The sequence below is a fragment of the Carassius auratus genome, chromosome 19, assembly GCF_003368295.1.
Source record: "Carassius auratus strain Wakin chromosome 19, ASM336829v1, whole genome shotgun sequence".
NCBI lineage: Eukaryota > Metazoa > Chordata > Actinopteri > Cypriniformes > Cyprinidae > Carassius > Carassius auratus.
This window is the reverse complement of record NC_039261.1, coordinates 29,023,976-29,049,311: the sequence shown is the minus strand read 5'-3', so window position 1 is coordinate 29,049,311 and position 25,336 is coordinate 29,023,976. Positions and strand designations below refer to the sequence as shown.

The following is a 25,336-nucleotide window of genomic DNA, read 5'->3' as shown; positions in this document are numbered from 1 at the left end:
AAAAGTTCACCAGTTAAAACTGAATGAAGATTCATAGTGCATAGTGCATAGTAAATAATGCTCATTATGGCTGTGATGTAAACTAAAGGTTATTGGCTATTTTAAAGCCCAACTTTCTTTTTGCAATGGGAAATTTGTCAGCATATGTAGGAAACTCTTTTTGCCCAACCATTTCAAAAGGTGTTAACATGTTAAAAATCATAAAATTTGGAAAGAAGAAGGGTCACTTGGAAAACTTTGAAAGCATTAGTTTTCTTTTTCTACTGCTGTACTCAATAGTACATGAATATGTTGCCCTGAATGGATTCCATGGGAACATCCGTGAGATGTTGGTCCATACTGTTTAATTTCAGTGGACTTTCCAGCAGCTTTGGGTTTTTTTTTTTGGAGGTTTGGACTGAAATCTGTAGATGCATGCTTCCATGCCTGTGGATGTGCTTTGTGACATGCCACTTTATTGTCCTGAAGTATCTAGTCAAATAATGGTCGTCTGTAGCCATAAAAACACAAGGTCAGTAACAGTAATGTCAGATTATTTTTTTTCTGACAGTTTGTGTAAACTCACATTTATTCATGGTCTGTTTGGGGCTTTTCCTCATGTTCCTCCAGATCAGCCATCAGGAAGGAGTCTGTGGAGTAGGTGCTGATCCTCATGGGTGCAAGACGCCTCAGTCTGTTGGGTGTCCAGGGCAGATGCCACTGGGCCCTCTGGGAAGGTGCGACAGCATCAGTCTCCATTAGCCAGGGAAGGCTGTTGTGAGTGGAACTGTCCATATCTGGGAAAACTACTGGATTCTCTATGCCAGTTTCAATGAGACATGAAAGAAACATAGACAAACATTCAACTTCTTACTTATGCAAATATGGTACTTATGCAAAATATATTGTAGGGCTATAGATTTTATGTACAAAATAACATCTGTTCAGACTCTTTTCTTACCTCCCACTGTATACGTGTCTCTCAAGAAAGTACCACGGATAGCACCAGTCTCACTCCCCACAGCACTATCAACTAATGCAAATGTAATAGGTTACAGATTACAAGTTACCCTATTTAAAAATGTAGTCTGTATCAGTTCTTTTAAGTATTGTAACTGATTGCATTTCTAAATTTCTAATAAATGTTTTCAACTGTTGATCATTTTCAAACATTTAAACTAGACAGTGTTAACCTTACAAAAGTACTCAGTGCCCATTACTGTCAGATGTTCAAAATCAAATCAAAAGATTGATGTAATTGGCAGACACGGTGTGCTGCAAATTCAAATAAGAGAACCAATGAAAAGCATTAGAATAGCATTACTTTACTAAATGACGTTTAAATGTCAGGAGGCATTGTGCATATCAAAAACATATCCTAGATTTTTGCAGAACATATTCTGATGTAACCCCCTTTGCAATCGCTAACATTTTCATAAGTTAATTTAATGACCCTTTTTTTTCTTAGTAACTCTTAACAGATTACAGTTACATTTATTTTGTAATTAAATTACATAATGCCATTAAATGTAACCAGTTACTCCCTGACACTGTTTGTCAGAGAATGATAATTAGAGCAGAAAAGTTCAATAAATAAATAGTGGAAAATGCTATTTTTATTGTAACGGATCCCTTACTCAAAGGGAAATCATGTTGAGGAGGTTTACTTGAAATACTTGAAAAACCAATTACGTTTGTATTGCAAATACTGTACACAATAAATGTATAGATATAATTTATCATGATTTAAATATAATGTATAATTATTATTTCATTATATAGTTTTTCATATTTCAGTGCATATATAATATAATTTTTTCCCATTTTCATAAAAAAATTCATATATATTATTTAATTTTTTATTTTAAAATGTAATATAAATTATAATTATTTTAAAATAAACACTTATTTATTAATATCTATCTATTATTTATATATTTTCTTATAGATGTCTATTTATGTATTACACTATTATTAAATTGATTATAATATTTATTTTGTTTTTATTTATTTCAAACTAATTATATTTTTTAGCTAGCTGCTCAGTGTCATAAATACTAATAAATGGCTTATACAAAATATTGTTACCTTCATCTCCATATAGATGGCCTGTGCCGTCTGGGTGTCCATTAGCCATCTGAAAATGTGTATAAATTGAGAGATGCAATACTATAATTGAGCAATCCAGGGGAAAGAGACATCATGAAAGTTTCTTACCTTGTGTGTAAGCTCTTTCTTGTGGTGCTTTGTAATTTTTTTGGCAGGGCTAACTCCCATCTTAGCTGTTTTGAAGGACTCGAGGCGGCTCCTCATGGTCCTCTGGAAGATCTCCTGCACCTCGTTCTCACTCTGGTTGATGCCGAAGTGACTGCGACTGTATTTGTGACGATGCTGCTCAGAAAGAGAGAATATTATGGGTCAAATGAGATGCAAACTGTATACGTGTCTGTGTGAGAACAGCAGTTCATACATGCTTTCTGCTGCTGTACAGATGCTGCTGTAGAAGATGATGGGCATTGACGTCATCCATTGCATTTTTCCTGTCTTGCCCATGGATGTCCAGGGATACAGAGGGAATGGTATCTTTTCTAATTTACAAAAGACAAAACTATTTCAATTATTGCCACAATTTGCATTTAGGAATTTATGTGTCCAACAGTCAGTTCACTTACATAATGGAGGTTACTGAAAATGTTTCGATTCCAAGCTCATAATTTGACATATCAACCATTATATCAGGCATCACATCTGTAAATTCTGAACCAAATTGTTTTTTGAAATCTACATTGGCTGCTTCATCACTACGAATGAAGGCCAGAGATCCTTGACGTTCACCCTACATGAAGAAAGAAAGAGGTAACATACATTTCTCATTAGCTACACAAGTACACAAGAAGCACATGGATTGCATTGCAATCACTATATTCACTATGACTGTATGTGAAAATACTAAGTTCTGGCATGAAACTGTAGATGGCGCAGTCCGATAGATCTAACTCAATATGACATCATTATCACATGTCACAGCTGATTGGCTCTTTCCTGAATCTTTAGCCAATTAGCTCACTGCTCAGCATTCAAGTACTTGGCTAATGCTTGTGGTAACAGTTGCAGCACACTTCAGGAAACCCTCCACCTTCCCCAGCTCCACTTGTATAGATCTGCTATGGTATGATCATGTCGGTAGGCTATGTTATGTGCAGCGGCAGTATTTCTTATATGCTCACAGCAGCATGTTGTGGATGTACTGGCAGTAGCAAGTCTCAGTATAAGAGCAGTGTAGCAGATCTATCCTGCCAAGAACAAATACATTAACTAACATTGTCATGTACTTTACCATGCCAGTCCCTCCAAGAGTTGTCATGACAGAACTATTGCAAACGTAGTTGTTAAAGGAAACACATGCAGTTTGAGATAACCAGAAAAATGACAATATTATGCAATATTTAACACCAATTTATGCTCTTACCTCACTGACGTAGTTAACAGCATCCTCCAGATTGAGTTTGTGGAAGATACTAAATAGGTAGTCTCTGTTTTTTCTGGCCTTAGGTTTCATCAATAACCAGCTGATATAATTTTCCTCAAACCTGTTCCAACTGGGAGAGAGATCAAAGAAGATATATGTGTCTATATACGGTATATATATATATATATATATATATATATATATATATATATATATATATACAGTATTGTTCAAAATAATAGCAGTACAATGTGACTAACCAGAATAATCAAGGTTTTTAGTATATTTTTTATTGCTACGTGGCAAACAAGTTACCAGTAGGTTCAGTAGATTGTCAGAAAACAAACAAGACCCAGCATTCATGATATGCACGCTCTTAAGGCTGTGCAATTGGGCAATTAGTTGAAAGGGGTGTGTTCAAAAAAATAGCAGTGTCTACCTTTGACTGTACAAACTCAAAACTATTTTGTACAAACATTTTTTTTTTCTGGGATTTAGCAATCCTGTGAATCACTAAACTAATATTTAGTTGTATGACCACAGTTTTTTAAAACTGCTTGACATCTGTGTGGCATGGAGTCAACCAACTTGTGGCACCTCTCAGCTGTTATTCCACTCCATGATTCTTTAACAACATTACACAATTCATTCACATTTCTTGGTTTTGCTTCAGAAACAGCATTTTTGATATCACCCCACAAGTTCTCAATTGGATTAAGGTCTGGAGATTGGGCTGGCCACTCCATAACATTAATTTTGTTGGTTTGGAACCAAGACTTTGCCCGTTTACTAGTGTGTTTTGGGTCATTGTCTTGTTGAAACAACCATTTCAAGGGCATGTCCTCTTCAGCATAGGGCAACATGACCTCTTCAAGTATTTTAACATATGCAAACTGATCCATGATCCCTGGTATGCGATAAATAGGCCCAACACCATAGTAGGAGAAACATGCCCATATCATGATGCTTGCACCTCCATGCTTCACTGTCTTCACTGTGTACTGTGGCTTGAATTCAGAGTTTGGGGGTCGTCTCACAAACTGCCTGTGGCCCTTGGACCCCAAAACAACAATTTTACTCTCATCAGTCCACAAAATGTTCCTCCATTTCTCTTTAGGCCAGTTGATGTGTTCTTTGGCAAATTGTAACCTCTTCTGCACATGCCTTTTTTTTAACAGAGGGACTTTGCGGGGGATTCTTGAAAATAGATTAGCTTCACACAGACGTCTTCTAACTGTCACAGTACTTACAGGTAACTCCAGACTGTCTTCATCCTGGAGGTGATCATTGGCTGAGCCTTTGCCATTCTGGTTATTCTTCTATCCATTTTGATGGTTGTCTTCCGTTTTCTTCCACGTCTCTCTGGTTTTGCTCTCCATTTTAAGGCATTGGAGATCATTTTAGCTGAACAGCCTATCATTTTGTGCACCTCTTTATAGGTTTTCCCCTCTCTAATCAACTTTTTAATCAAAGTACGCTGTTCTTCTGAACAATGTCTTGAACGACCCATTTTCCTCAGCTTTCAAATGCATGTTCAACAAGTGTTGGCTTCATCCTTAAATAGGGGCCACCTGATTCACACCTGTTTCTTCACAAAATCGATGACCTCAGTGATTGAATGCCACACTGCTATTTTTTTGAACACACCCCTTTCAACTAATTCAACTAATTGCCCAATTGCACAGCCTTAAGAGCGTGCATATCATGAATGCTGGGTCTCATTTGTTTTCTGAGAATCTACTGAACCTACTGGTAACTTGTTTGCCACGTAGCAATAAAAAAATATACGAAAAACCTTGATTATTCTGGTTAGTCACATTGTACTGCTATTATTTTGAACAATACTGTATATATATATATATATATAAGTATATCCACAGAACTCAAGATAACGTACCCTCGGGTCCACCAGTTATCTCCTATACGTCCACAAATGTCCTCCACTGCTGCTAGTATGTGGTCAAATGCCTGTAAAGACACCATATATATATACAACTTTCTCTATAACTATTAAAATTAACACATCTGAATGGATATATAGGATATATATTTAATATGCAATATTTATATAAATTATATAAATGTGAAATTCATATACTGTAAATTAGTTACCCTATTGTTTACTTTCTCAATAAGTTTCAAGTCCGAATGAGCTGCTCTTTTGACCTTGAGCCACTGAACCAATGGCTTCATTGTTATTCCCTAAAAAGAAATCACATAGACATAAACACTACTAGTTAGGTAGGATGTACAAAATAATCCAAGCATTTAGAGTCTCATAACTGTGATGAGATTGATAAGGTTTTAACCTGAAGAATGACAGTGAAATACACCACAATGAGTGTGGTACTAAGTATCAGATTCTTCTCTGGGATCTTGTCTTGGTCTAACATGGCTGCTAGTCCATACGCCACTGCCCCCCGCAGGCCACCGTAGCTCATTACAACCTGGTCAATGAACTCGATGGGGACCAATCTGAACTTGTTCAACATCCAGGTGAGCAAGAAAACACCTGCAAATATAAACATATCATAAAAAAAAAAACACATCCAAAAGACGTCTTGAAACGCATTGAAAGATACGTCTTTGAAATGTATGGGATATTTTAAATGTTTTATTCTTTTTTACATCTCAAGTACACTTATTTTAAATAATATTTGTGAACTTTTTCTATTATTTTTTTTAAATAAACACTGTTCTTTTTTTCTTTTTTGTAATGAGTGGATCAGTTAATCTTGACTGTCAAGCACGACCAACGAATGTTACAATGAGCATAGATCTCATCAACTTTTGATTTTGGCTTCTTTGAAAACTCAAATTATTATGAATATTTTATTATAGGTTTATGATTCAGTTGATTGAGAATGAATATATTAGCAAGGCCCATTAGGCCACCTAGCATGCAGCAGTGTTATTACAGACTAAAATGGTTTGTACTGCAAAATTTACCATTCAGAAAAGGTGTGCAAAACTGGTTTGGGTAAGTGCTTCTAGTGTGCTATGGCAATTTCCTGTTACAGTGCATGTTTGAATGTATTGACTCAATACAGCCACAATGGTCTAATTTGTGTCTGTTTCATCTATGTAATTAATTTTTTATTGTGACTTGAAAAATACATATTAACAAATTTTTGTAATTATAAAAAGTATAATAGGATGTTGTGGAAAAAATAGGATTATCAATTTAATTATATTTAATAAAATGTGTTTACAAAAAGTTTTTATAGGCCACAACTGCACTCACCTATGATCCTGTATATAAAGACGAAGAGGAGGGTGAGGAGGATGAAACCTGTGTTCCAAACCCAGATCTCTGTATCAATGGCTGTAACACCCAAGAATACGAAGATCATGGTTTCTGAGCCGTTTGCAAGCACCTTCATGGCATGACGAACCGTAGTGACTGATTTCTCATCCATGTTGGCGTTCACATATTTCTGACAGCATATACCACAGAAGGTGACTCTGTGACACAGAAAGGCATTCTTCTCCATGAGCTGAATAAATTGCTTAGAAACATTGTGCATTGAGCCTAAATACCTGCAGTACTCGTTGTATTACTGTGCATTCTTTATATGTGACTCTGGATCACAAAACCAGTCCTAAGTACCACATATTTGTAGCAATAGCCAACAATGCATTCATAATTATGCCAAAAATCATTAGGATATTAAGTAAAGATCATGTTCCATCAATATATTTGGTAACTTTCCACTGAATTTTTGATCAGTAATATGCATTGCTAAGAATTTCACTTTGACAACTTTAAAGATGATTTTCTCAACATAATTTTTTTTTCTTATCCTCAGATTACAGATATTCAAATAGTTGTAAATCGGCCAAATATTGTCCTATCCTGACAAACCATACATCAAAGGAAAGTTTATTTATTCAGCTTTGATATGATGTATACATCTCAATTTAAAAAAATCGACCCTTATTACTGTTTTTGTGGTCCATGGTCACATATTGTTCAAGAGACTCTTACGAAAGTATTGCAGAGAGGGAGAGCATGTCTGCTGTCAGGTAAGCCAGGTAGCCCACCACAAAGATGAAGCCGGCTTCGATGATCTGAATGTGTTTGGTGCACCTGGTCAGCAGGGACAGTAGGATGGCAAACACAATGCCAAGAAATGAGCCTCCAAATGCCACCACAACAAATGAAACTGTAAGAGGTGGAAAGTGAAATAAATTAATGTAGTAATTAAATAAATGTATATTGTTAGGTTCATCCTTATGTATGGGTGGTAGGGTTGAGTATTCATACATATGCCCTTAGAAATCTCTACTGCGTCAATCCTTGGGCCTCCAAGAGCGACAAAAGCATCAAATACATTGTAAAGCACCTACAAAAGAGACAAAAAGAGCATTACATAAGCACATTGATATACTAACTGAGCACAATGGCATTTAGAGCATTTGAAGAAATTGAGACGGACTACTGTGACGCCATCGTTGAGCAGCGACTCTCCAAACACCAGGATAAAGAGCACCTCATTCACATGTACTTCTTCAAACACGGCAATCACGGCAACCGGATCCACCGCGGCGATTAAACTGCCAAACAATAGAAACTGCAGGAGACCGATGTCCAAGTTACCTGGTGGTTAGAGAAGTTTTAAAATTAATTCAGTATCCTCTGCATTCTTTATAAATAAAGTTCTGTATTATAAATAAATGTACCCATCACTCCAGCCTCATAGCAGCCCCAGAGCGAGAGGCCCACTGTAGATGCGTTCCAGCACGTTCCAAAGATGGCGTAAATGAGAATGGAACCCAGGTTGCTAAAAAATAGCTTGTTGGGCATAAAGTAACTTGCATCCAAGATGATCTGGGGCAACAAGTAGAAGAAGAAAGTGGGAGGAAACAGTTTGAATGTCTGCGCCTTGTCTGCTCCCCAGACGATTCCTCCCAAAATAAAGCCCATCATAATGAGCAGACCACTCTCTGGGATCACATTGATGACATGATGGTTAAGTTCAATCACTGGATAGAGAGACAGAGAGAGAGAGAAAACGGATGACTGTTTTTGTAGCCAATTATGTTAATAAGATGCATATTAAATATATAATAATGATTGTTTTAGAATTGGTGCTCCCTTAGATTGGTATTTAATGAAGATGGTCTTATCAGTTTATCCATGCATTTTTTTTGTTGTCAATACTATGTTTTGTTAGCTTTAAATATTATCTTTTGCAAGATGTAACTGTCATAAGCAATGCTCCAAAAATTCCACAAAATGGTTATGAAATTTAAAATGACAAACAGTTATACATTTACATTTACATTTACATTTACCGGTGATGATATGCACCAGAAGTGCAATTTCTATTATTTTATTTTTTTAATGGCCAAATATAATCAGTAATTAAATATAAAACAGGATTCATTTATGATTATCATACTGGATCAAAAACCTGAAAGCTGTTAATTAATTAATAAAAATAATTAATCACTTATGATCCTTTTCCTTAATATAATAATTTTCTTAATAAAATCCCATGTTATTTTACTATTCTTCTTTCTCTTTCTTCCAGAAGCATCCATATTTAACATCAAGTACATTCAAGTACATATATGTATATATATAAAACAATGTTTCTTGTGAATCGCTGCACTTCTTCAGGACCACTATTGTACTCAGTATCCGCAGTTGTCATGTTACAGAGTTGCTTCTTAGTACAAGGTAATCATGAAGAGATCATCTTCCTTCTCAGAACTGAAATTCAACCTCTCATTAAAAAATGACATCAGCTTCAGTTTTATTTAATTCATCCATGAGGATGTCTTAAACTGATGTCTTAAACTGTATTAGATCGCAGCTTTAGATATATTAAACAAACTTAATTCCTTTTACTTCATAGTTCAAGCTACACACCTAACAGTTTTGCCAATCCAGCCACAAATACCCAAATTATCACCAGGTATGGAGTCTGAACATGATGCCAATCAAACGTGACGATTGGAAGTCCAGTGAGATTATTTCCCAGTTGATGACGACGATCATTGACCAAGTTTACATCCCCACTTAGTCCTTGGATTAAAGGGTTAACAAAACACACCAGGAAAACTGTCCTCAGCAAGCAGAAATAAATAGAGCTTGCCATTGCAATGGATGAGTGGTAAAGATACACTTATAGTATCATTCTTGTCTCCAGACTGTGTGTAGGATACTAGCTGTCCTTCACAGAAGCACACAATAGTCCATTAGAGGTTCCCAGTGTGCTTTGTTCTGCTTGCTTGTCCTGAAGTGCTTGGTAAGACAAAGTATTTTCAGATTCCCCTTTTACTTAGTTTTCCTTTAAATCTGTAGTCATTTTCATGTTGATCCCTCTCTAAGTGACTTGGCTGTCTTTCCATCAGTTGATCCTCTGTGTTTGTGGTTCAGGTGAGAGCAGTGGTTCAATCAGGGGAGTATAAGAGTGTAATTAGAGCAGTGCTGAAACTTCTAGTCAGCCTTTAATTGGTTACACAGAAAGGGGACTGAGATCTACGTCACTGGACTGTTGTTACTTTATCTCATTTATTATGATTACTGGTTCTGCTTCTGTTTAAAATTTCCCTTGTACATCACACTGGTTAGTGTTCAGCCAAATTTAACAGGCTGTGCTGCTGCAATGTTACTTTGAAGACTTTTCAGACTTTTCTGTCCAGACACTACACTGTGTTCATTGCATATTGCTTGTTGTATAAAACATTTAGACCTGTAACATTACTGGAAGGTGAGAGTTGTTGGGTGCATTTTATTTTAAAGTATGGCTCAGTAATTTGGTTGGCAAATTTCCAAAAAAAATCTCTATGCAGCATGTCTTCAGTATCTTTATGCAGTAAAATATTAGAGATTGTTTATACCAAAATCTGTCATTGTTTATTCACACTCGTGTCATTCTAAACATGTATGACTTTCTCAATGATTTTTCACAATCCAGTTATTTTATATGGAAAAGAGCAGCTTGGACGTTCTGCTAAACATCTCCTTTTGTGTCACACAGAAGAAACAAAGTCAAACTGGTTTGAATCAACATGAGAGTAAGTAAGTGATGACAGACTGGTCATATTTGGGTCAACTATGGCTTTAATTTGTATTAATTTAAATAAAATTTCAAAAAGGATGGTTTTATAAGGATGTTAAAAGGTTAGTTCACCCGAGAATGAAAATTTGTCCATCTTCTACTCACCCTCAAGCATCCTAGGTGTATGTGACTTTCCTCTTTCAGAATAATCCAATCAAAGTTATATAAATAATTGTCCTCGCTCTTCCAAAGCCTTTCATATGGGTTAAGCGGGTGTTTGCTGTCAACTGTTCAGAAGATGTGAAATAAAGTGTGCACATCTGTAATAAAACGCCCCTCACACGGCTCTAGGGGGTGAATAAAGGCCCCCTGTAGCGAATCAATGCATTTTTGTAAGATAAATATCCAGATTTCAAACGGAATAAAAAAATAATTCTCACTTCTGCTGACTGTGGGGAACTGGAAGACGTGCAGGTGGAGGATGTAGTTCATCAGCGCTGTGTGGTTAGTGACGAGTGCGGAGAGAGAAGAAAACAACTAACTTACCTAACTTGCCTTTCCTGGCAAAAGTGCTTGAACGTGTGGTTGTTGGGCAACTCCATACTCATCTCCTTACGTATAGTCTATTAGAAAGATTTCAATCCGGGTTTAGATCTGGACACAGTACATAGACTGCTTTGGTCAGGTTTCTGAATGAACTCCTCATTATAGCTGACTCTGGGGCTTGTGGCATTTTGGTCATGTTAGACCTTACTGCTGCATTTGATACAATATGTCATAGTATATTATTGGACAGATTGCATAAGTGGACTGGTCTGTCTGGAATGTTGTTAAACTGGTTTGAATCTTACCTCTCAGGTCGTTCACAATTTGTCTACCTGGGTTCAAACATATCTCAGACTGTTTCTCTGTGTCAGGGTGTCCCTCAGGGGTCAGTCTTGGGTCCTACTTTATTTAGTATTTATATGTTGCCTCTCGGGCAGATAATTAAGAAATATTGCCTGAGCTATCACTGCTATGCAGACGACACCCAAGTTTATTTCAGCTCTCAGGCTGATCTTAATTTTTCCTCTTCAAACCTGTCTGACTGTTTGATGGAAATTAAAGGGTGGATGAAACTCAACTTTTATTAAACTTAACTGCTCCAAAACTAAAGTTTTATTGATTGGCACTCCTTTGAATGTCAGTAAATATAAGGATTTTAGATTCTCAGTAGACAACGCCCAATTTTCCCCTTCTGACCAGGTTCGTAATTTGGGGGTTATTTTCGATGCCCAGCTAACTTCTAATTTTCCAGATTACATCTGTGATTTGGTAACTCCATCCATTCCTGCTCGCTCTCTCCACTCTGCTTGTTCTCTCTCTTTCTGTGTCAGCCTCGTTGTAAATTAAAAAACTATTGGGGTAAGGGCCTTTTCCTGTAATGCGCCTAAATTATGGAATACATTACCTGCATCTATCAGGGATGCTGCTTCTGTGGATTGTTTAAATAGACTTCTTAAGAAACATCTTTTTACTCAAGCTTTTCATTTATAAATTGTGTATTTTTGATACTTATTTTTTACTGCAATGTTTGTTTGATTGTTTGACTATTTTGTATGTATGTTGTAGCGCTTTGAGCATGTGAAAGGCGCATTATAAATAAAACGTATTATTATTATTATTATTATTATTAAAACTAAATGCCGGTCACCAATCAGAAGCACAAAACAAGGATTTGTAAAGAAAAACTTCAGAGGATTTAGAAATAAGCCAAGAGGAGATTAAAGTAAAGAAACCCTGCTAAAGTAAAGAAACTTTGTTTCCTTTGCTCCTACATTTCCCAGAGGCATGCGCAACGCTGCCTGCACGTCTTCTGGTTCCCCACAGTCAGAAGAAGTGAGAAAAAAAATTGTTTATTACATTTGAAATCTGCATGGATTTGCTATAGGGCCTTTATTCACCCCACGGAGCCTTGTGGGGGACATTCAATTACAGATGTGCATGCTTTATTTCACATACTCTGAACAGTTGACAACAAACACCCACTTACCCCCATTGAAAGGCTTGGAAGACTGAGGACAATTTTAAATATAAATTCGATTAGATTATTCTGATAGAGGAATGCTACCTAGAATGCTTCAAGGGGTAAGTAGAAGATTCTCTGGTAAACTAATCCTTTAAGCCTTCCTATTTTGCTGAGTTCTGATGGCTTTAGTAAACACCAGTTAAAAAAATAAAGTGTCCACACATTTGAGTTAAACTAGAGTAAAAAAACAAAAAAACAAAAGGCAAAATGACAAAACCTTCCATTGAGAGTGAACTGCTAGTATTCCAAACCTCACCCTAAACCCAAAGTATCATTGTTCAAAAAAATGTAATCTGTAGAAATGTAATAACTTTCCACTTTTATAGTTGCTGTTAACTGAGTAAATACTGTAGTTATTTTGCTTATAGGTTATGTGTTGCTTTATGGCATGCTGTGTTGTGTTTCAATAAGTCTGGGGTTTATGGGAAATTGTTCTGTTTTAAGTGTTGATGGGTGTTTTGTGTGTTTGTTTAAATGTTGTTGTTGTTTTTTGTCTGCGTAACGATTTACACAACATGCTTAATTAAAAAATTTTTGCTTGGAGGTTATACATTTTTTCCTTCACCGTAGTGAATATCTTGATATCAGTCATGCCAGAATGTATTCATAAAAGATAAATATAATATTTATATAATTCAAATCAGCTTAAAATTCAAAGAACCAATCCTTAATATTTCTTGTGCTCTTTGTACATTTTTTATTTGCTCATTTGTAACAAATTAAAATATATATTACTCAATCTTAGATTTCAAATGCGTTTTATCAGACACTATTACCTGATTTAAAGTTACAGATTTCACCAGTTCTCATAAAGCATAACATTCATACATTAATAAGTTACTGTTAAATATTATTTTAATGACTTACATTTCAATGGTATTTATATGACTAATAAAACATGAATAGCTTTGAGTAAAACTCAAAAATAAATCATTGTAAAATTACAGAAATGCAGAAAAAAGATATTGTGATACTACAAAGAAGCACCCACAGAATGACCATGCAATAATAAATAATCATACACAACATGCTGAGTTTAAAAATGTATATAGACCAATATGTCCAAGGTGAAAAAAAAAAAAAAACATGATATGCCTGAACCAGTTGACAATTGCTTCTTAGTTCTCACTTGCCACTCAGTTCGTAAAGATTATCTAAGCCTAAGAGCATAATGAAAGAATGAATAATGTATTTATATAATGATGTTGTCTTTTGAGCTCAATGTTTTCTATATTCTCTAGCATGTTGTCAGTGTGATAAAGTGCCATAACAACTTCCAAATCAATATGGATTTGTATAAAGAAACCCTTAAGAACATTCCATAACCACAAACATAAGTACTTCAATGATAATGTCTCTTCTAAATCCGTATGAATTTTCTTCCCCCTTTAGGTTTTTCATATATGTATATATGTAATTAGGTAAAACATATCAGAGAAGAAAACCACACCAGCATGTCTTCAAGTAACTGCTGCATGTGTATATAAATTTTTAAAGATATATGATGAATACTACGATAATTCCTAGATCTGTGGAGTTTTAGAGCATTAACTTAATCGCTTGTTTGGCAAATGAATGCTGGAACAATATCAGATTACAATCTAGTATGATTTGTTCCAGGCTTTTCCTCAGGTGCCTCGTCGTCAACTGAAGCATCAGCCATCGCGAAGGTGTCTGTGGAGCGGGCGCTCAATCTCAGCGGTGCTAGACGTCTCAGGTTGGTGGGCGTCCAGGGCAGTCGACCCTGAGCTCTCTGGGAAGGTGCCACAGCCGTGTTGTTTGCTGTCTCTGTTTGCCAGGGTGGGTTCAGCATGGGTGGAGGCATGTCCATCTCAGGTATGAACGCTGGATTATCGACACCAGCTGCAGTAATTAGAGTAATTATGATACTGAAATGAGACACCATGGAAACTATCATTTTTATTTTGCTATTGGAACAAATTTCCATTCATCACCATAGAAGTTTACTCAATGATGACGGCTTCTAAGAACCCCCGGAAATGTAAAATGTACAGTAAGATGTTAATATGTTACAGCAATTCAATATGTAGCTCCGAAAAATGATTCTTACCATCAGGCGCGTTTGTGTTTCTCATGGGGAAGTGACCAGCAAATTCACTGCTAGAGGTGCTGTCTGCAGTAAACTCAAAATCTGATTGGGCAAAGCAAAATAACTTTCATATTTATTCAGGCTAACATAATTATAATTCCAGAACTTATGTAAGTAATATCAAACATAAAAATATACCTTCATCTCCAAATGGATGGGTTCTGTGTGGGTCTGCTGGCTTTCCATTAGGCTAAAAATACACATTAGAAATACAAGCCTTAGACAACTTATATATATACTATATATATATATATATATATATATATATATATATATATATATATATATATATATATATATATATATATATATATATATATATTTATTTATTTATTTATTTATTTATTTATTTATTTTACAATTTGAATTCTTATATTTAAATATAAATATATCCAAACCTTTTTTCTCCTCATTTATTCAATCAATAATTTATTTATTTATTTGACTGCAAACAACATTAAAATCTGTTTCAAAAGAAACGAAAGCTGGACAGCAGCACATGAAGGTCTAATACCTTATATGTTGAATCCTTCTTGGGACGTTTGGAGAGTTTTTTGGAAGGGTGGACACCCATCTTAGCTGATTTAAAGGAGTCAAGGCGGCTTCTCATGGTTCTTTGGAAGATCTCCTGCGTTTCATCTGGATTCTCTGAGGTTTTATAGTTACTGCGGCTGTAAGCGGCATGGTTCTGGTCAAAAACAGGAGAAATTGACTCATTTGGATGGAATGGGATTCAAATGAGCTTTTCCACTGGACACACGTATTGTGATAAGACATGCAATTATTAATAAGGAAACAATATTCCATTAAAAAAAAAATGGTTTGAGGACAGTTCTTACATCTCTTCTGCTCTTGTACAGGTGATGATCCAGTACATGATGAGCACTCAGGTCATCATGCATGCTCCTCCTGTCTAGCTCATGGATATCCAGGGATACAGAGGGAATCGGGTTTTTCCTACCAAATAATTGCAATCAACATTTGTTTAACACAACACATTTAGCCATCTAAATATTTGATCAATTTTCTCATAAAAGCTCATTAAACATTTATATTTGCATTGCCAACTGCTTTCAGTTTTGAAAATGAAACTCATCTGACAAAATACTTACATGACAGAGGTCACTGGAACATTGTCAATGTCAAAATCATATTCTGACATGTCACCCATGATGTCTGCATACTCTAAAGCAAGCTTCTTCTTGAAGTCTATAGAGGCATTGTCATAATTACGAATGAAAGCAAGAGCACCTTTGCTTTCACCCTAAATGTGGAGAAAAAAATAAGCACATTAATTGTTCAGATCATTTACTACGTAAGGTAGTTGTTTAAATAAAGGTGAAATATTATGAGGTGTTATGTGGGCTACATCATTAGAATAGCACCGAAAACTGGAAATAGAAACTGATGATACTATACTATGTTGAATCAGTAGTTTTGCTCTCACCTCAGTTACATATTGTTTGGCATCCTCCAGATTTAGTTTGTGGAAGGCACCAAAGATTGGGTCTTGTTGCTCTCTGGCATCTTTCTTCATTAGAAGCCAGCAGATATACTTGTCTTCAAAATATTTCCAACTAAGAAAGAGACAATGATTAGAAGTTCTCAAACAATTTTATACACTTATTTTTCTGAAGTGAAATGCTTACTGTCTGGTCCACCAGTTATCTCCCATTCGGCCACAGATGTCTTCCATTGCTGTCAGTATGTGTTCAAAAACCTAATGAAATAGATATACACAGTATCACTCTCACTGTAGGCTAATTAATGTCTTGATGTTAAAAATGCTATTCATGAAACTGCCCATAGATATTTTCAGTGTAGAAACTACTAGAAACTTTGTGGAGGTGGATCAGTATTTTTTAAATTATGTAGATTTCAAAAATGTGTTAATTGTTTTATAAGTTGAGTGGTTGTGTGGTGACACGCAACAGCGTGACATATTTCTTGACAACATTTTAGCTTATAGGTGTGTATCTTCAATTATTACGTTGATTTATGTTATTTTACTGTTGAGAATCAAATTCAGGACATGCAATGTCCGATTCGACAGTGAATGGCTCATTTGAATCAGAATCTGTTGAACTGGTCTGAATCATCAACGTCACCAGCTATGAGTTTGAATTTGAACCATTCTAAGTGATTTCAGCATAAAAAACTAATTCACTCTTTCATTCAACTGAATCTATAATTCAAGAATTCACACTTACATATAATAAGTTTGAGTATAGTAATGTGTATTTGGTGTGTTCTCTGGGAAATGGCAATGAACTCGGGAATGGCCTGAACCCTGAGTACTCTCCCCGTATAGCGTATAAGTGTAGTCAGTCCTCGGAATGAGGAGATGGGGTGGTGGACGGATAATAAACCATCGATAGATAGACATATGTCTGAATGAGTGTGATGGAGGCCAGCGAGTAGGTGCTGTGCAGGTAAACCTAACTCCCCTGATTCCAAGAAATGCACGAGTGATTGACGCTAGTGGCTACAGTCTTTTTTTGTTAGTGTGTCCGCATCTCATGCTGGAGACCCATTCAGAACAAGAATGAAGTGCGGGAGAGAGGGGTTTACACATACAATGTTTTGTTGGCTATAGCTACAAATATACCCATGCTACTTATGACATTTTGTGACCCAGGGTCACATTTAAGCATTTCTATCATATTAAGATGAACTAGACTTGATGGATACACTTTGTCAGTAGTGCTGCTCACCCTGTTGTTCATTTTTCCATTTAGAGTCAGATCCGAATGAGTTGCTTTCTTAACCTTCAACCACTGGACCAGTGGTTTCATGGTGATCCCCTACAAAAAGAACACAGACATTGACTTAAAGCATAATCGTTGTCAGATGAGGACAACTGGAAACATGACAAAATGCCCACTTATATAATTTTATAACAGGTTTTATGAATTCAAGTGACTGTCATGTTTGGGAAATAAATACATCTTTGTATGCAGTAGTTATGGTGAGAATGAGTGGTTGAAGTGTACCACCTGAAGAATAACAGTGAAATACACCACAATGAGCGTGGTACCAAGCATCAGATTCTTCTCTGGTATTTTTTTCTCATCTAAAGAGGCCGCGAGTCCGTACGCCACTGCTCCTCGCAGGCCACCATAGCCCATTACCAACTGGTCAGTCAGGTCAATAGGAATTAATCGAGTCTGATTCAACAACCAGTTGAGGAAGAAAACACCTGCATATATATATATATATATAAAAAATCCACAGTTGACATAAATTTTTATGAACATACTAATAGTTTAATGCAGAGTTCATAAGGAATTCATGACTTTTAACTCACCCATGATCCTGAATACAACAATGAAGAGGATTGTGAGGAGGATGAAGCCAGTGTTCCAAACCCAGATGTCTACATCAATAGCTGAAACTCCCAGGAAGACGAAGATCATGGTCTCTGAGCCGTTGGCCATCACCTTTAGAACGTAACGTAACGTTAAGACAGATTTCTCATCCATGTTGGCGGTAATGTATTTCTGACAGCAGACACCGCAGAACGTGATCCTGTCAGACACAAAACCACAAATCAATGATTATTGTAAACTCTTTTCTGTAAGAATGATTAATTTAATCATTTAGAAATGTACAGTATTTATTTGTCTTCATTTATCAGGAACGCAGTGCTTTAAGAAGATCTTACGAAAGTATCGCAGAGAGTGAGAGCATCTCAGCTGTCAGGTAAGACAGGTAGCCAAGCACAATGATGAAGCCGGCTTCGATGATCTGGACTTTATAAGTGATCCTGGTCAGCATTGATATCAGAATGGCAAACACAACACCAAGAAACGAGCCTCCAAATGACACAACAAAGAACGAAACTAGGAGAGCCAAAGAAGTGTGTTACTGGGGTTATTTCTGTTGACTAAAACTAGAACCATTAAAAAGTCTGAAATTATACGTAAAATAAAAAAATACATTTAAATAGAAAAAAAAATGAATTTTTTGTATTTCAGCTAGTTGCTTCAATTTTCATTGAAGATCTGTGTCCATACCTATTCCTTTGATAATCTCTTCGGCGTTGATCTTCGGGCCTCCCAGAGACACAAATGCATCAAAAACATTATAGAGCACCTGTGACAGGCAAAACGCAAGAGATACACAGTACATAACATTAGATGAGCGTAAAGGCCTTTAAGTGGACTCTGACAGTCAAACACATTTTATATGCACATGCTGTAATTATACAAAAAATGATAACTGAGACTCACCACTGTGACGCCATCGTTGAGCAGTGATTCTCCGAACACCAGGATGTAAAGCACTTCATTCACATGCACTTCCTCAAACACGGCAATCACTGCCACAGGGTCCACGGCAGACAACAGTGCACCATACAACAGGAACTGCAGAAGGCCGATGTTCAAGTTCCCTTGAGGGTTAGTGAAATTGTCTGTTTTGTTAACTGAGCAAAATTCAACTAAGCTCGCCAAAATGCGGCATTTATTCAGTAATTTGATCAGAATTAAAAAAATTACAGTATTGTGAAAAAGCATTACTATTTCAAATAAACGTTTTTGGTTCTAATGTATTTTAGAAAGTAAAAGCACATTTCTTCAGTGTCACATGATTCTTCAGAAATCATTAAAATATGATGATTTGATACACAAAACATTTGTTTTTCTTATAAAAGTTTGTAAATGGATGAACCCAGATTTACCCATTGCATCCCCTTCATAGCAGCCCCACATTGCAACGCCAACTGTGCCAGCATTCCAGCATGTTCCGATAACAGCATGGACGAGAATGGCTCCCAGGTTGCTGAAGAATAGTTTGTTTGGCATGCAGTAACTTGCATCTAAGACGATCTGGGGAAGCAAGTAGTAGAAGAAGTTGACGGGGATCAGTTTGAAAGTCTGCGCCTTGTCTGCTCCCCAGACGATTCCTCCCAAAATAAAGCCCATCATAATGAGCAGACCACTCTCTGGGATCACAGAGGTGAAACTGTGATTCAGTTGAGCAACTAGAAAGAGAGAAAAGAGACAAAAAAACAGATGACTGAAAAGATTAATTTTTTTTTGCAGCCATTACTTCAGGTTTCAGTTTCACAGTGTTTTTCAGAAATCACTTTTGATCAACTGAATGTGTCCTTTCTGAATAAAAGTATGAATTTCTTTAAAAAAATAAATAAAAATAGTGGAAGAAAGAAAAAATGCATTTTACTGACCCCAAACCTTTTAAACGGTAGTGTTTATATTGCATAGCTTTATATCTATATTATATTGTAAACAGTTTTTGTATACATTGCTAGATAGAATTATTACAATTAACCTTACCGATACAAATCAGTCAGTATTTAATCCAATCATGTTAAAAATGCCATTTGTGCCACAGCATGTCATACTCAACACATCATTTTTCACTGTATCGGAAATGAGGAATGTGGAAATGTTCATGACTTTCAAAAAAGTAACAAAATGTGTTGCGAGGCACTGTTAGAACAACCAGTGAGATACTGAAAAGTCTAAAAGTTCCCAGATTTAAAACTGCCGGTCGCTGAAGAAACGCTCTTTAAACAATATTAAGTTCACTTCGTGAAACAGACAATGAACAACTGAAACTATTTACTTTGCAGGAACATTGTGTTCCATGTGATTCTGTGGCTAAAAATGAAGCTGTCCCACAGATTGGCGTTTCACCTTCTGCAGGAAAGGAAGTTAGAGGTAGATTGACAGCTCATCCTGCTCATTGTTTAAGGTAAGTTAGTTAATATAGTGAGGCTTCACATATTTTTTATTTTGTGAACCAGTTTGTCAATCTTATTGGATTGTTTGAAACAGTATGTCACTTCACCTGTACCTTATTCAATTGGTTTTGGAAGTATGATGAGAAATGTTTGATCTGATCAAACTTTTTGACAAATCGGAGCACAGTTTGAGATAGTATGTTAAAAATGTTTGAAGTGAAAAATGTCAGAACACTTCATTTATTCTTCATTTGCTCTCATTTCTAAGTTAGAGAAATGAGTCCTTACCTACTGTATTTAAAAGCTTTGCCACTGCCAGACGAGGTCCGTCATGCTTCTTCTCAATGAGATTATAGATTTGAATGCCCATAATTACTGAACTTTACAATGTCTCTGTGGCATGTAAATGATAGCATGCACCAGGATTATTTCACTTTGATCCGTGTTATTTCGTCATGGTCTATTCAAACGTGTCACATTGTAAGGCTTCAATTGTTCAGCCAACCAACAATTACAGACTACACTATTCACATTTTATGTGGATTATGCATTTACTTTTGAGTTTGGTGTAGTTAAATAGTTTAAATCTTGCCAGCTGTGGAGTTGGGCAATAAAAGATGTTATACTTAACTCACATAGCCGGCCTAAACTAGTAAACTGTTCTGCACCTTGTTGGCCCCTCTTTTCTATATATTTCTATAACTACATCCATTGTCAAAAACAGTCAGGAAAGTTACAGCTTCTGGGGATGTCCATGTCCTAAAATGATTTAACAGCTGAGAACACTAAAATAGTGGCATGCATCTTTTATGGAAATGTTAAGTAATTGATGTACTTGCTGTAGTTGTTTCTCAATCCCTTTGCCGCATACCTCGGTCAACATTTGAGAGTTTGTGATACATCAAGTCCTGAATTTCTTTATGCCGCCTTTTTGATGCCTGTTGCAATGCTCGGAGAGACTTTCACAAAGAGACACAATTATTATCTTTTTCAGTTTCTGTCAGATTTATATGCATTTGTTAACTAAATATTGATTTTAATAAGTAAAAGCTAGCTATTGTTATATTTTTAGGTTTTTTTGTCACATGAAATTATGTGATGAACGGGACAGAACAGACCAGACAGAACACTCATTTGTTTGTTTGTTTTATAATGCCACAGTGGAGTGATCCGCACAACCGATTTGGCACAGGTTTTACCCTGGAATCCCAATTCGTGCCGCAACCCAGCCCCGAGAGTGCACTCCATTAATTATTTAATGTAGTACATTATTAACTAGCAGTAAGGTGTTGTTTCAGCACTGTAATTTCTTAGAGAGTAGATCTCTCCAGCTTTGTCCATGACTGCCGGTGAAGTGTTACAGATCATGTCCTGGAACTAAATTATATACCTCATTTGCTTCTCACCAGGAGGCAGTTAACAGAGTTTATGAACATGGGATCTTTGCACACACAGAATTTGGACATAAAACTGCAGGTCAATTTATGAAACATTTAAATCTAATTAATTACACAACATTCACATTATTAACTGTATTCTGCAAAAAAAAAAAAAAGAAAAAAAAAGGAAAACAATTAAATTATTTTAAAAAACATTGTAAAAAAAAAGTGGCTTTAGATGTCATTATATTGTTTGTTTGTTACATTTAAAGCATGTCATTGACCTTTTGGCAATAAATTTAGCAATTTAATTTGTGAAACAAAAAAAAAGATCCTCCTGCTGTTTGTCATTGAGGCATGACAAATGAGATAAACCCGTTTATTTTACTTGACTTTCAAATGCAGAATTACAGATGTCTAAATATTTCTATTTCACTGTAAAATTTACCTATTCAAAGTACATTTTACAAGAAAATGTTACTTGTTTTACATGAAAAGTTGTGTTTAATTGAATTGCCTTATTTGACATTTCTTTGTCATTATTTGTCAAATATACTAGTAATTTCAGAGTGAAATCTGTTTTTGTTTTTATTTTTGTTGGTATCTTTTCTGTATTTGCTGAAAGTATTAAGCACTTTTTATACATATTGTGGCAAAAAAAAAAAAAAAACGTTTCCTCTCCTTTCTGTGTATAAAACATTGACTGATCACCTTTAACTCAACCTTCATAACGCTGTGCTCTTTGTATTCTTTGCTAATTTCTTGTCCACTCTGTCTCCTGTTAAATCTTCAACAGCACTGGTCACTTGCTGTCTTTTTATGCCACTACCAAAGGCAAAATCTCTGCCCAATTTTACAGTTATGTTTCCACAAGATTATTAAAGATTTGCAATTAATGCCATCTACACCTTCTTTGAAACCTGATCCTACAGCATTCAGCATAAAACTGCACACTCAGTGGCTCTTAGGTGAAGCTGCATACTGCACGTTTAAGACAATCACTGTAGTAAAAAGCATTAATCTAAATATGAGATTTAGACTGTAGTATCTTCATGAAGCCTTTAGGTGGCAGGCATAAATACTACTCCATTATGAAACTGATTTCTTAGACTACTGAGTAACTGTTTGGTTTGAAGTCCACCATCCAAATATGTCTAATTTTTATAAAAAGGAAGTGTCGCTAAAGAAAGCTGCCCTGCTTTATTCATTGTGCAATGCTGTCGTGCATTCATCTGGCGGAAAATGAATGTGATTTTGTTTTGCAGCACATTATTTGGCCTTTTTTAAAGTACAAAAAAGAACTTGAGAGTTTGTCTGTAATCCGATGCTGAGGGTATTATATAACCTGTTTGATTCCCATTTGATAATAAGCTGTAAAATGTGCCCATTTAGTGCTATTCAGGGCCATTCAGTGGGTGTACATTTTACCTTCTAATTTTTCTGCATTACAAACTCAATTGGTGAACAGGTAACACCATGATTCAGACTGTCAAACGGGGTGGAAAAATTACTGGCAAAGAATGCTGTACCTCAAATACCTCAATGTTCTTTAACAAAATAACCTCACCCTTTATCGAACATTTGAATCATGAAAAGGTACCAAACTTTAACTTAACCACACTGTAAAAAAATTGCACGTTACATTGTATTTTTAATATACCAATCTACCGAAAAGAACACAGGTGGTAATAAAAAGCAAGATGATGGATTCGTCAAAAGTAGCTCTTCCACCACCGAGGTAAATATATACTAATATATAGAAGGTGCACACTGTTTTATACATGCAAAGGAAAAACACCATCATGGTAACAAAAACGACACTAAAATAATGCAATAACCAATAAATAAGAGGAAACCGTTATTTCAATGATAAGCCATCAAATGTCAAGTGCCATGCTGGAAATTCTGGGAATGTAATTCTTTTTTCACAGCATAACTCCATATTCCATAATTCCATAAAACTGTAAGTCAACAAGATTTTACAATAAAATTACTAAAAATGTCCAAATTAGATTACTGTTTTTTTATGTATATAGTTATGACAACTTACTATGAGTCAAAGGTTTTTACTGTACCATTTGAGGGTACAGTGCAGCATTCCCAAAAACCGAAAATTGCTTCAGAGTCACAAAAATGCTTACAGTAGATTTTTCTTTTCCTTTTCTATTTGTATTAAACTAACCTTGTAGATAAAAAAGATCAGTTCGGTGCTGGAACTTACCCAATTTACAGAGCCAACAGGTCAATATCCAGAGGGCCACCAGGTATGGCGTTTCCACATGATGCCATTTCCAGATGACAATAGGTAATGTAGTGATTGTCGAAGCTGCATGTCCATCGGTGGAATCGTTGGTAGAGGTAGTAGTATTAGTAGTGACTGATGACTTTGAAGAATAGTTAAGGCCTACTCCAGCACATGAACTACTCAAAACGATTAATAATGCTAGAAGGAGTGCAAACTGCTGTAGAAATGCCATCGCAGACTGTTGTTGATCAAAGAACGTTAAGTATTTAACTTTCTGCTTTAGCCTACTTGCATTTATTAGCTGTCATTGATGTTGTAATTATGTAGTCAGTCCTGTATCCCGGTGTTTCTAAGTGACTGTCATCAGTGTCTTTCTCCTCTCTCTGTCAGTCTGAGATTGATATGCATATGGTGTACATTCCTTCTCTTATTTGTCCCTCCTCTTAGAAAATAGAGATTCACTTTGGAGGTAGATTGTGACCCCTCCCTGTTGTCTCTCACAGGTGTGTACTTATTTGTGTGGGACTCATCCAAAGGATTCGTTTGACGAGTTCCTTGATTGAAGTGGGAGTGTTCGAACACCTTGGGCCAAGAGTCTGAGAATAACAGAGACCCATACATATGGCGAAGACAGATAATCAAGCCATTGTGTTTTAAACATCAGTGTCATGAAAGCTCCTACTGTTCACACAAGCCTCAGTTGAACGTAAAGCATTCAAGACAAAGTTAAGACATTTCTACATTTATAAGTAGTTGCTGTTCCACTCTTCGTCATTCATCATTTACATCCACTTTACTTCATTTTTTATTTTAATGTAATTTAATCTGCACTGCAGAAATCATATTTAATCAGTGTTTGTATGTAGAAATGACTAAAAAGCCTCGACTAAAATGATACATTCTGCATTGTGTTCAGAAAATGCCTCTTTCACTGTTTATTTATTTTTTCATTCATACTTTTTGCTAAGTAGGATAAGAACATAAAATCAAAATATATCTTATCTATTATCTTTTATCTTATTTAAGTCTTGTTTCACATATTTTTTATCATTTTACATCTATAAGAAAAGGTAAGGGATCTGACATGAGCTGATTTCACAATATTAAGGTTATTACTGAGACATAAGTTCATGACTCTTGAAAATATTAATTATTGCATTACGGCGAGTTCATAATGTGCAGTTTATTTGTTTGTGTTTGAGGTGAAAAACGCTGTCCTCCCTCTTCACACCGGAAGAGACGTCCGCGAGCCTCCATGACCCCCATAGATCTGTGTTTATAGGACTCTGTGCTATCAGAAAGTCATACTCAACATCTATTCCTGAATTAGTCTTCTGACCTGTTTAACAATGAATCCTGTGTTAAG

At 35.8% G+C, this 25,336-nt stretch overlaps 2 protein-coding genes across 2 annotated transcripts; both read right to left on the bottom strand.

The window, feature by feature from the left end:
* Positions 1-509: 509 nt before the first annotated feature.
* slc9a3.1 (solute carrier family 9 member A3, tandem duplicate 1) lies at positions 510-9,555 on the bottom strand. Its single transcript, XM_026290082.1, has 16 exons — positions 9,327-9,555; positions 8,132-8,434; positions 7,888-8,048; positions 7,716-7,794; positions 7,437-7,614; positions 6,693-6,913; positions 5,758-5,960; positions 5,561-5,650; positions 5,346-5,416; positions 3,449-3,578; positions 2,652-2,815; positions 2,450-2,567; positions 2,197-2,370; positions 2,068-2,116; positions 941-1,012; positions 510-806 (listed from the first exon to the last, which is right to left on the bottom strand). Exons 1-16 carry the CDS (start codon positions 9,553-9,555, stop codon positions 568-570), a joined length of 2,481 nt encoding a protein of 826 aa, XP_026145867.1. The 3' UTR covers positions 510-567.
* A 3,647-nt stretch (positions 9,556-13,202) lies between these two features.
* On the bottom strand, positions 13,203-24,406 carry slc9a3.2 (solute carrier family 9 member A3, tandem duplicate 2). The gene is made up of 16 exons (XM_026290083.1): positions 23,947-24,406; positions 19,321-19,623; positions 18,872-19,032; positions 18,656-18,734; positions 18,304-18,481; positions 17,947-18,167; positions 17,636-17,838; positions 17,354-17,443; positions 16,289-16,359; positions 16,087-16,216; positions 15,752-15,903; positions 15,479-15,596; positions 15,154-15,327; positions 14,778-14,829; positions 14,601-14,681; positions 13,203-14,392 (listed from the first exon to the last, which is right to left on the bottom strand). The coding sequence occupies exons 1-16, from the start codon at positions 24,200-24,202 to the stop codon at positions 14,124-14,126; spliced, it is 2,538 nt and encodes an 845-aa protein (XP_026145868.1). The 5' UTR covers positions 24,203-24,406; the 3' UTR covers positions 13,203-14,123.
* Positions 24,407-25,336: the final 930 nt, after the last annotated feature.

What these genes read in the sequence shown, in the direction of transcription:
- slc9a3.1 (XM_026290082.1), bottom strand. Translation starts at nt 9,555, where the DNA reads ATGGCAAGCTCTATTTATTTCTGCTTGCTGAGGACAGTTTTCCTGGTG. An exon ending in AGAGATTTCTAAGGGCATAT is followed by an intron (nt 7,615 to 7,715) that starts GTATGAATACTC and finishes CACCTCTTACAG; the next exon opens with TTTCATTTGTTGTGGTGGCA. An exon ending in ATTTCACTGTCATTCTTCAG is followed by an intron (nt 5,651 to 5,757) that starts GTTAAAACCTTA and finishes ATTTCTTTTTAG; the next exon opens with GGAATAACAATGAAGCCATT.
- slc9a3.2 (XM_026290083.1), bottom strand. Translation starts at nt 24,202, where the DNA reads ATGGCATTTCTACAGCAGTTTGCACTCCTTCTAGCATTATTAATCGTT. An exon ending in TGTACAAGAGCAGAAGAGAT is followed by an intron (nt 15,328 to 15,478) that starts GTAAGAACTGTC and finishes GTTTTTGACCAG; the next exon opens with AACCATGCCGCTTACAGCCG. An exon ending in AAACACAAACGCGCCTGATG is followed by an intron (nt 14,393 to 14,600) that starts GTAAGAATCATT and finishes TAATTACTGCAG; the next exon opens with CTGGTGTCGATAATCCAGCG.